At 46.1% G+C, this 14,116-nt stretch overlaps 2 protein-coding genes across 5 annotated transcripts in view; both read left to right on the forward strand.

Moving 5' to 3' along the window:
- The window catches only part of ASPDH (aspartate dehydrogenase domain containing), a 48,796-nt gene extending 43,418 nt beyond the window's left edge, over nucleotides 1-5,378 (forward strand). For all 3 annotated transcript variants that reach the window (XM_077463781.1, XM_077463783.1, XM_077463782.1), the window contains 2 exons: nucleotides 3,137-3,294; nucleotides 5,201-5,378. In XM_077463781.1, the coding sequence (XP_077319907.1) occupies nucleotides 3,137-3,294; nucleotides 5,201-5,238 (196 nt within the window). In that variant the 3' untranslated portion in view covers nucleotides 5,239-5,378. The remainder of the gene's footprint in view (nucleotides 1-3,136; nucleotides 3,295-5,200) is intronic.
- Nucleotides 5,234-14,116, forward strand: part of LOC143942470 (V-type proton ATPase catalytic subunit A-like) — a 75,817-nt gene continuing 66,934 nt past the window's right edge. Inside the window, exon 1 of one of the 2 annotated variants that reach the window (XM_077463779.1) lies at nucleotides 5,234-5,397. In XM_077463779.1, coding sequence (XP_077319905.1) covers nucleotides 5,241-5,397 — 157 coding nt within the window. In that variant the 5' untranslated portion in view covers nucleotides 5,234-5,240. Of the gene's footprint in view, nucleotides 5,398-12,002; nucleotides 12,100-14,116 lie in introns of those variants that run through there. The other variant, XM_077463780.1, reaches the window with a different exon arrangement.

Below are 14,116 nucleotides of genomic sequence, written 5' to 3' on the forward strand. Positions count from 1 at the left end.
GGCGGTGGGCAGAGAGAGGCAGCTGAGCTCAGCTGATGATTTCCAGCAACAGGAATAGAGGGGGAGGGGATCCAATGGTGGGGCTGCCAGTGCCTTCAAGGCTTCAACACAGGTGAGCTTTGGGGGTGTCTGTGAATAGACTACATGGCACTGTGTCTGTCTCTCTGGCATAATGGATGGTATCAGAACTCACAGGTAGCAGGGGGCACTTATTGGTCAGAAGTTCACAAAATCAGCACCCGGCAGCCATGTTATGTGACACACTGTGACAGAGCCATGATAGAGCGCCCCCTGCCTGTGAGTTATCATAATGCTAACAGAGCCAAATTTACTGCTACGGGGGGATCCTGCATTTCTGGGTTTCAGAGCCAATCAGCGAATCCGGTGGACTCGCCTAGTGGTTTGCCTATGTAAACAAGGCAGTTCACTAGTCTGTCAGTATGGAAGACATTGATCCTTTGTTCCTGCAAAGCAAGTACAGGGATCTATGTCATCCCTTAGTAAAAGCACCTCCCATACAGTGATAAAAAACTTGTTAAGCGCACATTTAACCCATTGTTTGCCCTAGATGTTATCCCCTTCCCAGCCAGTGTCATTAGTACAGTGACAGTACATATTTTTAGCACTGATCACTGTATCAGTGTCACTGGTTCCCACAAAGTGTCACTTGGTGTCCAATTTGTCCACCGCAATATCGCAGTCCCGCTATGAGTCGCTGATTGCTGCCATTACCAGTAAAAAAAAAAATGTCCCTGGATTTCATTTTAAAAATCTGGTCACCTTACCCCAGCAGTCTCTAGCCCCCACCCCCCTCCCACTGTCAGAATACAATGTCCAGTGGGGGGATCCTCTATTATTAGTACAAGCCGTCATTACTCCAGAGAAATCTCCCCCCAGCAGTCTCCACCCCCCTCCCACTGTCAGAATACAATGTCCAGTGAGGGGATCCTCCATTATTAGTACAAGCCATCATTATTCCAGAGAAATCTCCCCCCAGCAGTCTCTACCCCCCTCCCACTGTCAGAATACAATGTCCAGTGGGGGGATCCTCCATTATTAGTACAAGCCATCATTACTCCAGAGAAATCTCCCCCCAGCAGTCTCTACCCCCCTCCCACTGTCAGAATACAATGTCCAGTGGGGGGATCCTCTATTATTAGTACAAGCCGTCATTATTCCAGAGAAATCTCCCCCCAGCAGTCTCTACCCCCCTCCCACTGTCAGAATACAATGTCCAGTGGGGGGATCCTCCATTATTAGTACAAGCCATCATTACTCCAGAGAAATCTCCCCCCAGCAGTCTCTACCCCCCTCCCACTGTCAGAATACAATGTCCAGTGGGGGGATCCTCTATTATTAGTACAAGCCGTCATTACTCCAGAGAAATCTCCCCCCAGCAGTCTCTACCCCCCTCCCACTGTGAGAATACAATGTCCAGTGGGGGGATCCTCTATTATTAGTACAAGCCGTCATTACTCCAGAGAAATCTCCCCCCAGCAGTCTCTACCCCCCTCCCACTGTCAGAATACAATGTCCAGTGGGGGGATCCTCTATTATTAGTACAAGCCGTCATTACTCCAGAGAAATCTCCCCCCAGCAGTCTCTACCCCCACCCTGTTGTGGAAAATTTTATGAAGATGTATTTTAATATGTATTGTCATAAGTCTCCCTGTGTTCATTCTCCCCTCCCCCGCTCTAGAGAGCTGACTGGGGTAGACTGACGCTGGTTGAGATCCGTTAGGTAGTGGAGAACTTCCTGGGATTGGAGAGAGGTGATTGCGGAGTGGGGGGTCCGCCAGCGAAAGGGCCCCTGCGCGATGCACAGACAATCGTCTGAGGGGATAGGTTTGCTCTGCACAGATGGGTTATGGGCGGATATACGCTCATTGTCTCTGCTGTGTCTGATCAGCACATGTCGGGATTCGCAGCGTCCATCTGTGGATAACCTTCCATCCACAGGGAGGTGTAGAATAATCCAGGTATACATTGTTCTTTGGAACAATATATATTAAAGATTACTATCAGCAGAAAGAATTGTAGTCATCATTCATTGCTTATGTATGGTTTGCATCATTGACTATTTGAATGTATACATGTCTGTGATTGGTTCTTTTGAAGGAAAACAAATGTCTGATTGGCTGTCTGTGAAGACACCCCCTTCTTCTGTATTGTATTGCATTGTATTGTATTAATTTGGTCATGTCCTTATATGGTCATTCACATCCTGTGTTGCTGCTGTGAGGTCACAAGCTTTGTAGGAGGCGTTTAGCTGTTGGAGGCAAACCCTCCAGGGTGTGGTTTCCTGTTGATATGCAAATAAAAGAAGACGCTTGGGTGAGAGGGGTCAGTCATGCTGACCAATTTGAGAAGGTAAGAAGGATGGTCATGTCTGTTCATTTGGATGAGTGGGTTGAAAGGTAAGAAGTATTATATCATTAAGACGAAAATGTTATTTTTATTAGAAACAGGAGATTTGGCTGTGTGCTCTGCGTACGGCGAAATTTCGCTGACAACCCCCCTCCCACTGTCAGAATACAATGTCCCAGTGGGGGGATCCTCCATTATTAGTCCAGAGAAATCTCCCCCCAGCAATCTCTGCCCCCACCCCCCTCCCACTGTCAGAATACAATGTCCCAGTGGGGGGATCCTCCATTATTAGTCCAGAGAAATCTCCCCCCAGCAATCTCTGCCCCCACCCCCCTCCCACTGTCAGAATACAATGTCCCAGTGGGGGATCCTCCATTATTAGTCCAGAGAAATCTCCCCCCAGCAATCTCTGCCCCCACCCCCCTCCCACTGTCAGAATACAATGTCCCAGTGGGGGATCCTCCATTATTAGTCCAGAGAAATCTCCCCCCAGCAGTCTCTGCCCCCACCCCCCTCCCACGGTCAGAATACAATGTCCCGGTGAGAGGATCCTCTATTATTACTACAAACCATCAAGCATCAGTGAAGAAGATAAAGTGAGAAGCTGATTGGCTGCCATACACAGCTGCACAAGATTCTGCACTCTGTACTTTTAGTTAATACTCTCCCCCATGAGTTTCCCATACGTTTATCCATCACCACCCACCATTTTCATCATCTTATGGAGAAGTTAAACCCTAACCCTCATCAGATCTCTGATTGGTTGCAGGATCCCTGACTGGCACTTGGTGGACATAGAAGTGACGGGGACAAAAAACAAGGAAACTGGTCAAGTTTTCAGCGTTACCACAAAGAGATGTAACCCAGCAGAAGTGGGTCGTGTGACCGGCAGCGCCACCTTCTTGTCATTCTGGAGCAGCCTCCTGGGTGAGCATTTGTCTGTGCAATGGTGACCAGCGGTGGGGGGCCTACTGTGTCTAGGAGTGGGTCTTATCTTGCTGGGGGGTCAGTTGTTGGCAGAGATCTACTGTTAAGAAGAGGGGTGTATTGTCGCTGAGGAGGTTTTTCTTTTATGCTGGTGGGGGAGATGAATGAATGAAATGAATGAAATACTTGTATAGCGCACAATGCGAACTGAATCGCCTCTAGGCGCTGTGGCGAGCTTTGATCATCTGCTAAAAGAGGAAGGTCTATTGTTGCTCCTGGGAGCCTATCATTGCCAAGGGGGAAATTTTGTTGCGGGCGGTCGATTGTTGTTAGGGGGATCTATTGTTGCTGGCGGGGGGGAGGTACTGGCTGCAGAGGATCTATTTTACCACTTTTCTTGTTATCATCACCAAATTCCATACAAATTACACAGCACTACAGACTGATGAGTGGTTCTGTATTCTCTAAAAGGGGCGGTACAGGGAGGTGGGTTAGGGGTGGAACCAAGGAATGGTGCTTGGTGGAGGGTAAGAGGTGGAGCTAAGGAATGGTGCTCGGAGGTGGGTAAGAGGTGGAACCAAGGAATGGTGCTCAGAGGTGGGTAAGAGGTGGAACCAAGGAATGGTGCTCAGAGGTGGGTAAGGGGTGGAACCAAGGAATGGTGCTCAGAGGTGGGTAAGGGGTGGAACCAAGGAATGGTGCTCGGAAGGGGGTAGGGGGTGGAACCAAGGAATGGTGCTCGGAGGTGGGTAAGAGGTGGAACCAAGGAATGGTGCTCAGAGGTGGGTAAGGGGTGGAACCAAGGAATGGTGCTCAGAGGTGGGTAAGGGGTGGAACCAAGGAATGGTGCTCGGAAGGGGGTAGGGGGTGGTACCAAGGAATGGTGCTCAGAGGTGGGTAAGAGGTGGAACCAAGGAATGGTGCTCAGAGGTGGGTAAGGGGTGGAACCAAGGAATGGTGCTCAGAGGTGGGTAAGGGGTGGAACCAAGGAATGGTGCTCAGAGGTGGGTAAGGGGTGGAACCAAGGAATGGTGCTCGGAAGGGGGTAGGGGGTGGAACCAAGGAATGGTGCTCAGAGGTGGGTAATGGAAGGAACCAAGAAATGGTGCTTGGAGGTAGGTAGGGATGGAACCATATGCCATTTTCTTTCTTAATTCTGTCATAGGGTTCCCCTTAACCACCTCAATACACTATACTGTACACTGACTGCACTGTATATATAGCCTACACTGAATGCAGAGTATATATATATATTTGTATATTAATACACTGCCTGCACTGTAGGCTACACCGTATGTGATTGTATATATATATATATATATATATATACACATACACTAAACTGCCTGCACGCCACTAACTAACCTGTCTCTAGCTAGCTTTCTCTCAATTATTACACTATATACACCTTAGATTGTAAGCTCCTTGAGGGTAGGGACCGATGTGAATGTACAATGTATATGTAAAGCGCTGCATAAATTGACGGCACTATATAAGTACCTTAAATAATAATAATATACGGCCGCCGTGTAAAAAGCCTTATATAGTGTGGGGTGTGGACTTACTGTAGCCCCCTGTTCTATGATTGGGTAAAGGCACCCTGCCTTTGGCCAATCATGGCTCTCACAGCAGAGTGTGCTGTGATTGGCCAAAGCATGCAGGTCAGACATCAATGCACTGCGATCTCATAATGCATTATGGGGCGTTTGTGGCACGCACATTTGCCATGAATGCCCCATAATGTTCAGATTTCGGGGAACGGGCAAACACCCTAAATGTGATGTAAATGTCATCAAAAACACAGAAATATGTAAAAAGTCTGTATTGAAAGCTGTAGAGAAAGAACTTTCCTCAGCAGATGAATACATGGGAACGGATCATTAGCGGCTCTCTCTCTCTTGTGCAGGATGTACCGGTCATGGAGGACGAGTCTATCTGTGCTGAGAATGGACATGACCTCATTTTTCAAAACACCTCTGCAAAAAGGAACCTGTTACCGAAAAACACAAATCTGCCCGATGGTGACACAGAGGAGGATGGTGGGAAAGTATCACAATAAATGGCACCGAACCTGCATATGGCCACCCCTGGCCTCTTTGTCATGTATGTCGTAAGGTCATATACGAGAAGGTCATATATGAGAAAGTCACATATGGGAAGGTCATGAATGCCATAAGGTCATGTATTATAGGAAGGTCATGTATGAGGTCATGTATTATGGGAGGGTCATGTATGAGGTCATGTGTTATGGTAAGGTCATGTATTATGGGATGGTCATGTATGAGGTCATATATTCTGGCATGGTAATGTGTTATGGGATGGTCATATATGAGGTTGTGTATTATGGGAAGGTCATGTATGGGAAGTTCATGTATGAGAAGGTCATGTATGAGGTCATGTATTATGGGAGGGTCACATATAAGGTAATGTATTATGGGAAGGTCATGTATGAGAAGGTCAGGTATAAGGTCATGTATTATGGGAAGGTCATGTATGAGAAGGTCAGGTATAAGGTCATGTATTATGGGAAGGTCATGTATGGGAAGGTCATGTATGAGGTCATGTATTATGGGAGGGTCACATATAAGGTAATGTATTATGGGAAGGTCATGTATGAGAAGGTCAGGTATAAGGTCATGTATTATGGGAAGGTCATGTATGGGAAGGTCATGTATGAGGTCATGTATTATGGGAAGGTCATGTATGAGATCATATATTATGGGAAGGTCATGTATGAGTAGGTCACATATAAAGTCATGCATTATGGGAAGGTCATGTATGGCAAGGTCATGTATGAGAAGGTCATGTATGAGGTATTTTATTATGGGAAGGTCATGTATGGGAAAGTTATGTATGAAGTCATGCATTATGGGAAGGTGATGTATGAGAAGATCATGTATGAGAAGGTCATGTAAGAAAAGGTAATGTATGGAAAGGTCATGTATGAGAAGGTCATATGAGTTCATGCATGAGTAGGTAATGTATGGGAAGGTGATGTATGAGAAGGTCATGTATGGGAAAGTGATGCATGGGAAGGTCATGTATGACATAAGGTCATGTATATGTTATATATTATTAGCTGACACATTCCTTGTACACAGGACAGATTCTCTCTTGGGTCACATCAGAGGATGGATTTTTACACACGGCTTTCCTACACGGCCCTCTCAATGTGCCAAACCCTGACAAGGTGACCCCATGGGTGGCTGTGTTGTGCTTTCAGCTCCTATGGGCTTTTCAGTCTTGGTTAGACCCTGTAAAGGTCAGCTCCACCCAGAATCCAAAATACTAACCCATCAACATCACAATATGTTCCCCTCCCCCAATCATAATTCATAATGCTGAATGAGAGTCCAGCTGTAAGTGTGTCACCTTCATTGTGGCCAGTGATGACATGTAGGGATTCACCGCTATGTAATAAAGGAATCTTACTGGGTCCCTTGGGGACCCAACATCTCAATGGGGACCCAAATGTCTCCTTTATTGGTGCTGCCATAATAAATCTCATATCTGAGTACCATCTGTATGTGGCGGCACCAAAGGGAAACGGTCTAAGAAAACCCTTTGAGAGGATTGGTTCACCCACCACCAATCATCAATCTCCTACAGATCCATGGAATGCGCTGTGAGTGCTGCTTGGGGTGAATAATCTGCATTGTGGTGAATGGAAATCCTTCTAGAACTGTAAAATGAGAGAATAAAAGGCAGACATGGTAGAGATGATCTCACAATGTAGGAAAGTACGATGTTATTATTACTTCATATACTGAAGGATGAGTAAATATCATTGATAATACGGACTGTATTTGGTTTATTATATTATTAACCCCTTCAATACCGGGCACTCCCCCCCCCCCTTCTTGCACAGGCCAATTCTCAGCTTTCATCGCTGTCACACTTTAAATGACAGTTGCGCAGTCATGCAACACCATACCCAAACATTTTGTTCCCACAAATAGAGATTTCTTTTGGTATTTGATCACCTCTGGGGCTTTATTTTTTGCTAAACAAATAAAAAAAGTTTTGAAACCAAAAGTTTGGGGGAAAAAAGGGGTTTTCCTTGTTTCTGTTACAACAATTTTGTAAATAAGTATGTTTTCTCCTTCACTGATTAGCACTGATGAGGTGGCACTAATGAGGTGGCACTGATGGGCACTAATATGCAGCACTGATGGGCATTGATATGCAGGACTGATGGACATTGATAGGCAACACTGATGAGCACTGAAAGGCAACACTGATGGACACTGAAAGGCCACACTGATGGGCACTTATAGGCGGCACTGACAGGCAATGACAAAGACAATGTTGTCTGCATGCAGTGTCCCTTGTTGTAATAGAATTGGAAAGTGCCCACTCACCAGTCCCAACAATTCTTGGTAATGGAAGTAGTATGTGTCTCAGCGATAGGCCTTGGTGGAGCCCTACTGAATGGGGTAATGTGGTCCAGTGATACACCACACTTCAGCCCTGCTGGATCTGCTTTGAATATATGGCGAGCGCCCTCCAGGCTGCCATCAGACGGTTAGAAGTAACTGGCAGTGGATGCTCCTGCACCCACATGTGATGACTCTCTCTGTAGTATAGGCTGCCACAGCACACACCAACCCAGAGTCACTTGCTCGCAGTATCAGGCCGGGGTCCCAAGTGGAAGATCCCACCCACTCACCGGCTCTTTACTACCTTTCCCAGCATCCTGTTCTTGTAATAAAGGAATCTTACAGGGTCCCTTGGGGACCCAACATCTCAATGGGGACCCAAATGTCTCCTTTATTGGTGCTGCCATAATAAATCTCATATCTGAGTACCATCTGTATGTGGCGGCACCAAAGGGAAACGGTCTAAGAAAACCCTTTGACCAGTTCACAAGAGAGGATTGGTTCACCCACCACCAATCATCAATCTCCTACAGATCCATGGAATGCGGCTGGTATTTGTAGTTCAAAACAGTCCAATTGAATGCAAATCTTGGTTCCCTGGACTACATGTCCCAAGATGTTTTGCTTTTTTCCTAGAACTCAGTCACTCTATCTTCAAGACAAAACAGAGTCCAGCTGAACCCTAGGAAATAACCGCTCCAAAAGCAGCAATGCTGTACAGTGTCTCCTGACAATGCCTCTCCTGGCTACATATGCAGCGACATGGAATCCTCAGAGGGGTGGAGCCCTGAACTATGGTCAGGTCCTTGATTATAAGGACTAGGACAACCTGCATGCTCAGTCCTCTGGTTACTGGTGAATCCCCTTTGTCACTTTTTGCTCCTTATTTTCCATGGCGGTTCCTCACACTGCCACCATATACATAAATAATCGTACTTACATACCATACAGATATCATAAACGGAAAATGGCTTTTAGACCCATATACAGACAGAAAATATATTTTTATTATAAATATACTACTAATATACATAAAGCACCCCAAAACCGACTTCCACCCAAACACCCTAAACCCTAACCCAAATCCTAACACCTAAACCCTAACCGTAAACTGGAATTTAAACCCTAAACCCTGCCTGACCCAGACGGCTGCAGGTACAGGGAGACATGGCCAGCGGTCTCTTCAGTCACAGCCCGGAGGAGTATACGTCTGGTGGAGCTTCCATATGGAGAGCACTTATACATTCTGAAGAACACTACCGTCATCATCTTCTCTTCCAAGATGTTAGGAGAGTTAGGAAAATCCAGCATTCAACCAAATTTGATATAAACACTATTTGGATCTCCTTTCTTTTTACATATACCGAACAACGGTGGACAAAAACTGACAGGGCGCAAAGGAAGAAAGCATGTTTAATTAGTCCAAGGTGACTAAAAGGCTAAAACCCTAACCAAAAGCCTAATCCTAAACCCAAATTCAAATCCTAACCCAACTGTAAACCCTAACCTAGATCCTAAACCCCAACCCTAATCCTAAACCCTAACCCCTAAACCTAAACCTAAACCCTAACCCAAACCCTATACCCTAACCCAAACCCTATACCCTAACACTAAATCCTAACCCTAACACTAAATCCTAACCCTAAACCTAAACCCTAACCCAAGCCCTAATCCTAAACCCAAATTCAAATCCTAACCCAACTCTAAACCCTAACCTAGATCCTAAACCCTAACCCTAATCCTAAACCCTAACCCTAATCCTAAACCCTAACCCCTAAACCTAAACCCTAATCCAAACCCTATACCCTAACACTAAATCCTAACCCTAAACCTAAACCCTAACTGTGAACTCAAACCAAAACCTAACACAAACCCTAACCCTAAACCCTAACGCTAAATCCTAACCCTAACCCTAAACCCTAATAGAAATCCTAAACCTTAACCCCTAAACCTAAACCCTAACCATAAACAAACCTTAACCCTAACCCTAAAACCAAACCCTAACCCTATCACCTAACCCTAACCCTATCACCTAACCCTAAGCCCTAACCCCCAACCAGTCCTCCTGACTGGCACACACACATGTTTGGATGAAGACTTGGCACACCGTGGTCACTGCTACAGCTGGCAGCCTCCCCCCTTGTCTGTCCCTGCACCATGCTCAACTACTTACCGTTTATGCTTGGTCTCTGCTGCCTCTCTGGCATGAATTCCTCCAACTGCCTCCTGTGTTGGGATCCTTCTAGGCCAACCTCCCGAGCTCCAGACAGTAAGGCCGCGTACACACGGGCGGATTGTCTGCCCAACTAAGTTCGTCAGACAATCCGACAGACAGTCCGTCCTACTTTTGAATGAACGGACTTGACCACACACGATGAACAGACAGTCCGCTGAAAGCTTGCGCGATGACGTGTACAGCACGTACGACGGGACTAGAAATACGACGTCCAATACTCTGCAATGCAACCTTCGGCCGTGTAAATCCTTTCTGAGCATGCGCCATACTTAGTCCGTCCAACTTGCCTACACACAAGCGGACTGTCCGCTGAAACCAAGTTTGGACGGACAAAATTACAGAAATTCCGAAAGACTTAGTCCGCCAGACTGTCCGCTGAAAAAGTCCGCTGAAGCCCACACACGAGCGGATTGTCCGCTGAAACACATTTCAGCGGACTAAGTTGGGCAGACAATCCGCCCGTGTGTACGCGGCCTTAGGTAAACCCCCAACCCCCCCGGTGGGGATCCCTCAAGGGCCACCAAAAATCTCTCCTCAGTACTGCTTCTCTATCTTCCACCCGACTCCCCTGCTGGCATGGGTCATGTGTATTTATGGGCTCCTTAGTTCCCTGCCAGGTCCACTTCCCGTGGATTGGCTAAGGGCCCATAAATATGCTTAGCAGCTCCTCCTCACCCCACCCACTAGTTCCATAACACTCCAACACTCTGGAAACAGGGGGAGGCACCAGAGAGCTGCCAGGAGGAGTCATCTAGCCCTGACCTCTAGTCACCCTGACCCAATTCAATGACTCAGGTCTAACCTAGAGCCAGCTATAATAGGGTAGCACACACACTAAATGGCGCCACCCCCAAAATCCCATAACTTCACCCAGTATGTTCTGCACCCAACAGGTGAATGTGAATAACCCAACTTGTCAATGTGAATAACCTAACAGGTGACTGTGAATAACTCAACAGGTGAATATGAATAACCAAACAGGTGAATGTGAATAACTCAACGGGTGAATGTGCATAACCCAACATGTGAATGTACATAACCTAACAGGTAAATGTACATAACCCAACTAGTAAATGTGAATAACCCAACTAGTGAATGTGAATAACCCTACAGGTGAATGTGCATAACTCAACTGGTGAATGTGCATAACCCAACAGGTAAACATTAATAACACAACATATGAATCCCAACATGTGTTACCTGTGTATGTGTAACTTGCACATGAGTTACCTGTGTGTGTGCTACCTGCATATGTGTTAACTGTGTGTGTGTGTGTGTGTTAGCTGTACATGTGTTACCTGTGTGTGTATGTGTTACCTGTGTATGTGTAACCTGTGCATGTGTTACCTGTGTATGTGTAGCCTGTACATGTGTTACCTGTGTGTGTGTTACCTGTACATGTGTTACCTGTGTATGTGTAACCTGTACATGTGTTACCTTTGTATGTGTAACCTGTACATGTGTTACCTGTGTATGTGTAACCTGTACATGTGTTACCTGTGTATGTGTAACCTGTACATGTGTTATCTGTGTGTGTGTATATGTTACCTGTGTATGTGTAACTTGTACATGTGTTACCTGTGTATGTGTAACCTGTACATGTGTTACCTGTGTGTGTGTGTTACCTGCATATGTGTTACCTGTGTGTGTGTGTTACCTGCACATGTGTTACCTGTGTGTGTGTGTGTTACCTGTACATGTGTTACCTGTGTATGTGTAACCTGTACATGTGTTACCTGTGTATGTGTGTTACCTGTGTGTGTGTGTTACCTGCACATGTGTTACCTGTGTGTGTGTGTTACCTGTGTATGTGTAACCTGTACATGTGTTCCCTGTGTTTGTGTGTTACCCGTGTATGTGTTACCTGTGTGTGTGTTTCCTGTGTATGTGTAACCTGTACATGTGTAACCTGTGTGTGTGTTACCTGTGTGTGTTACCTGTGTGTGTGTTACCTGTGTGTGTGTTACCTGTGTGTGTGTTACCTGTGTGTGTGTGTATGTGTTACCTTTATGTGTGTGCTCCGCAAGAAGAATTCCAAATCAGTGTTTATAGTACACAACAATCGTCCCTCCATTCACCTTCATCACACACAGGTGAGCTGGAACCAGTACTGCCCCTCCCCCTTATATGTATATATATATATACAGAGATACTGAGGACGAAAGAGACTTCCAAAATACAGACGCAGAGGTAAGTAACCTTCATCATTTACTATTCCTGCACAGTACTACTTCTCTTGTGCCGGGTGTAATTCTCAGTATCTGTTCTTATTCTGTATGTATGGACTCTGCACAGTACCACTTCTCTTGTCCTGTATGTCGGGTGTAATTCTCAGTATCTGTTCTTATTCTGTATGTATGGACTCTGCACAGTACCACTTCTCTTGTCCTGTATGCTGGGTGTAATTCTCGGTATCTCTTCTTATTCTGTATGTATGGACTCTGCACAGTACCACTTCTCTTGTCCTGTATGTCGGGTGTAATTCTCAGTATCTGTTCTTATTCTGTATGTATGGACTCTGCACAGTACCACTTCTCTTGTCCTGTATGTCGGGGGTAATTCTTGGTATATGTTATTATTCTGTACAGTATGTGACAAAAGTAAGTACGCCCCTCAGTGAAATTTCTTCTCTCTTTTCATGTGACAACACTGAAGAAATGACACTTGTCTACAATGTAAAGTAGTGAGTGTACAGCTTGTATAACAGTGTAAATTTCCTGTCCCCTCAAAATAACTCAACACACAGCCATTAATGTCTAAACCGCTGGCAACAAAAGTCAGTACACCCCCTAAGTGAAAATGTCCAAATTGGGCCCAAAGTGTCAATATTTTGTGTGGCCGCCATTATTTTCCACCACTGCCTTCACCCTCTTGGGCATGGAGGTCAGCAGAGCTTCACAGGTCACCACTGGAGTCCTCTTCCCCTCCCCATGATGACATCACAGAGCTGGTGGATGTTGGAGACCCTCCCCTCCTCCACCTTCCCTCTGAGGATGTCCCACAGATGATCGATAGGGTTTAGGTCTGGAGACATGCTTGGCCAGTCCATCACCTTTACCCTCAGCTTCTTTAGCAAGGCAGTGGTGGTGTTGGACGTGTGTTTGGGGGGGGTTATCATGTTGGAATACTGCCCTGCGGTCCAGTCTCTGAAGGGAGGGGATCATGCTCTGCTTCAGTATGTCACAGTACATGTTGGCATTCATGGTCCCCTCAATGATCTGTAGCCCCCCAGTGCCGGCAGCACTCATGCAGCCCCAGACCATGACACCCCCACCACCATGCCTGACTGTAGACAAGACACACTTGTCTTTGTCCTCCTCACCTGGTTGCCCCCACACACGCTTGTCACTATCTGACACCAAATACCTTTATCTTGGTCTCATCAGAGCACAGGACATGGTTCCAGTAATCCATCTCCTTAGTCTGCTTGTCTTCAGCAAACTGTTTGTGGTCTTTCTTGTGCATCGTCTTTAGAAGAGGCTTCCTTCTGGGATGACAGCCATGCAGACCATTTTGATGCAGTGTGCAGCGTATGGTCTGAGCACTGACAGGCTGACCCCTCCCCCCACCCCTACAACCTCTGCAGCAATGCTGGCAGCACTCATACGTCTATTTCCCAAAGACAACCTCTGGATATGACGCTGAGCGCGTGACCTCAACTTCTTTGGTGGACCATGGCGAGGCCTGTTCTGAGGGGAACCTGTCCTGTTATACCGCTGTATGGTCTTGGCCACCTTGCTGTAGCTCAGTTTCAGGGTCTTGGCAATCTTCTTATAGCCTAGGTCATCTTTATTTAGAGCAACAATTCTTATCTTCAGATCCTCAGGGAGTTCTTTGCCATGAGGTGACATGTTGGACTTCCAGTGACCAGTATGAGAGAGTGAGAGCGATAACACCAAATTTAACACACCTGCTCCCCATTCACACCTGAGACCTTGTAACACTAACGAGTCACATGACACCGGGGAGGGAAAATGGCTAATTGGGGCCAATCTGCAGATTTTCACTTAGGGGTGTCCTGACTTTTGTTGCCAGTGGTTTAGACATTAATGGCTGTGTGTTGAGTTATTTTGAGGGGACAGGAAATTTACACTGTTATACAAGCTGTACACTCACTACTTTACATTGTAGACAAGTGTCATTTCTTCAGTGTTGTCACATGAAAAGGGAGAAGAAAAGATTTACACAAATGTGACCGAGGGGTGTA

This window comes from Lithobates pipiens, unplaced genomic scaffold (assembly GCF_037356315.1).
Source record: "Lithobates pipiens isolate NorthernLeopardFrog02 unplaced genomic scaffold, aLitPip1_a1.2 Scaffold_30, whole genome shotgun sequence".
NCBI lineage: Eukaryota > Metazoa > Chordata > Amphibia > Anura > Ranidae > Lithobates > Lithobates pipiens.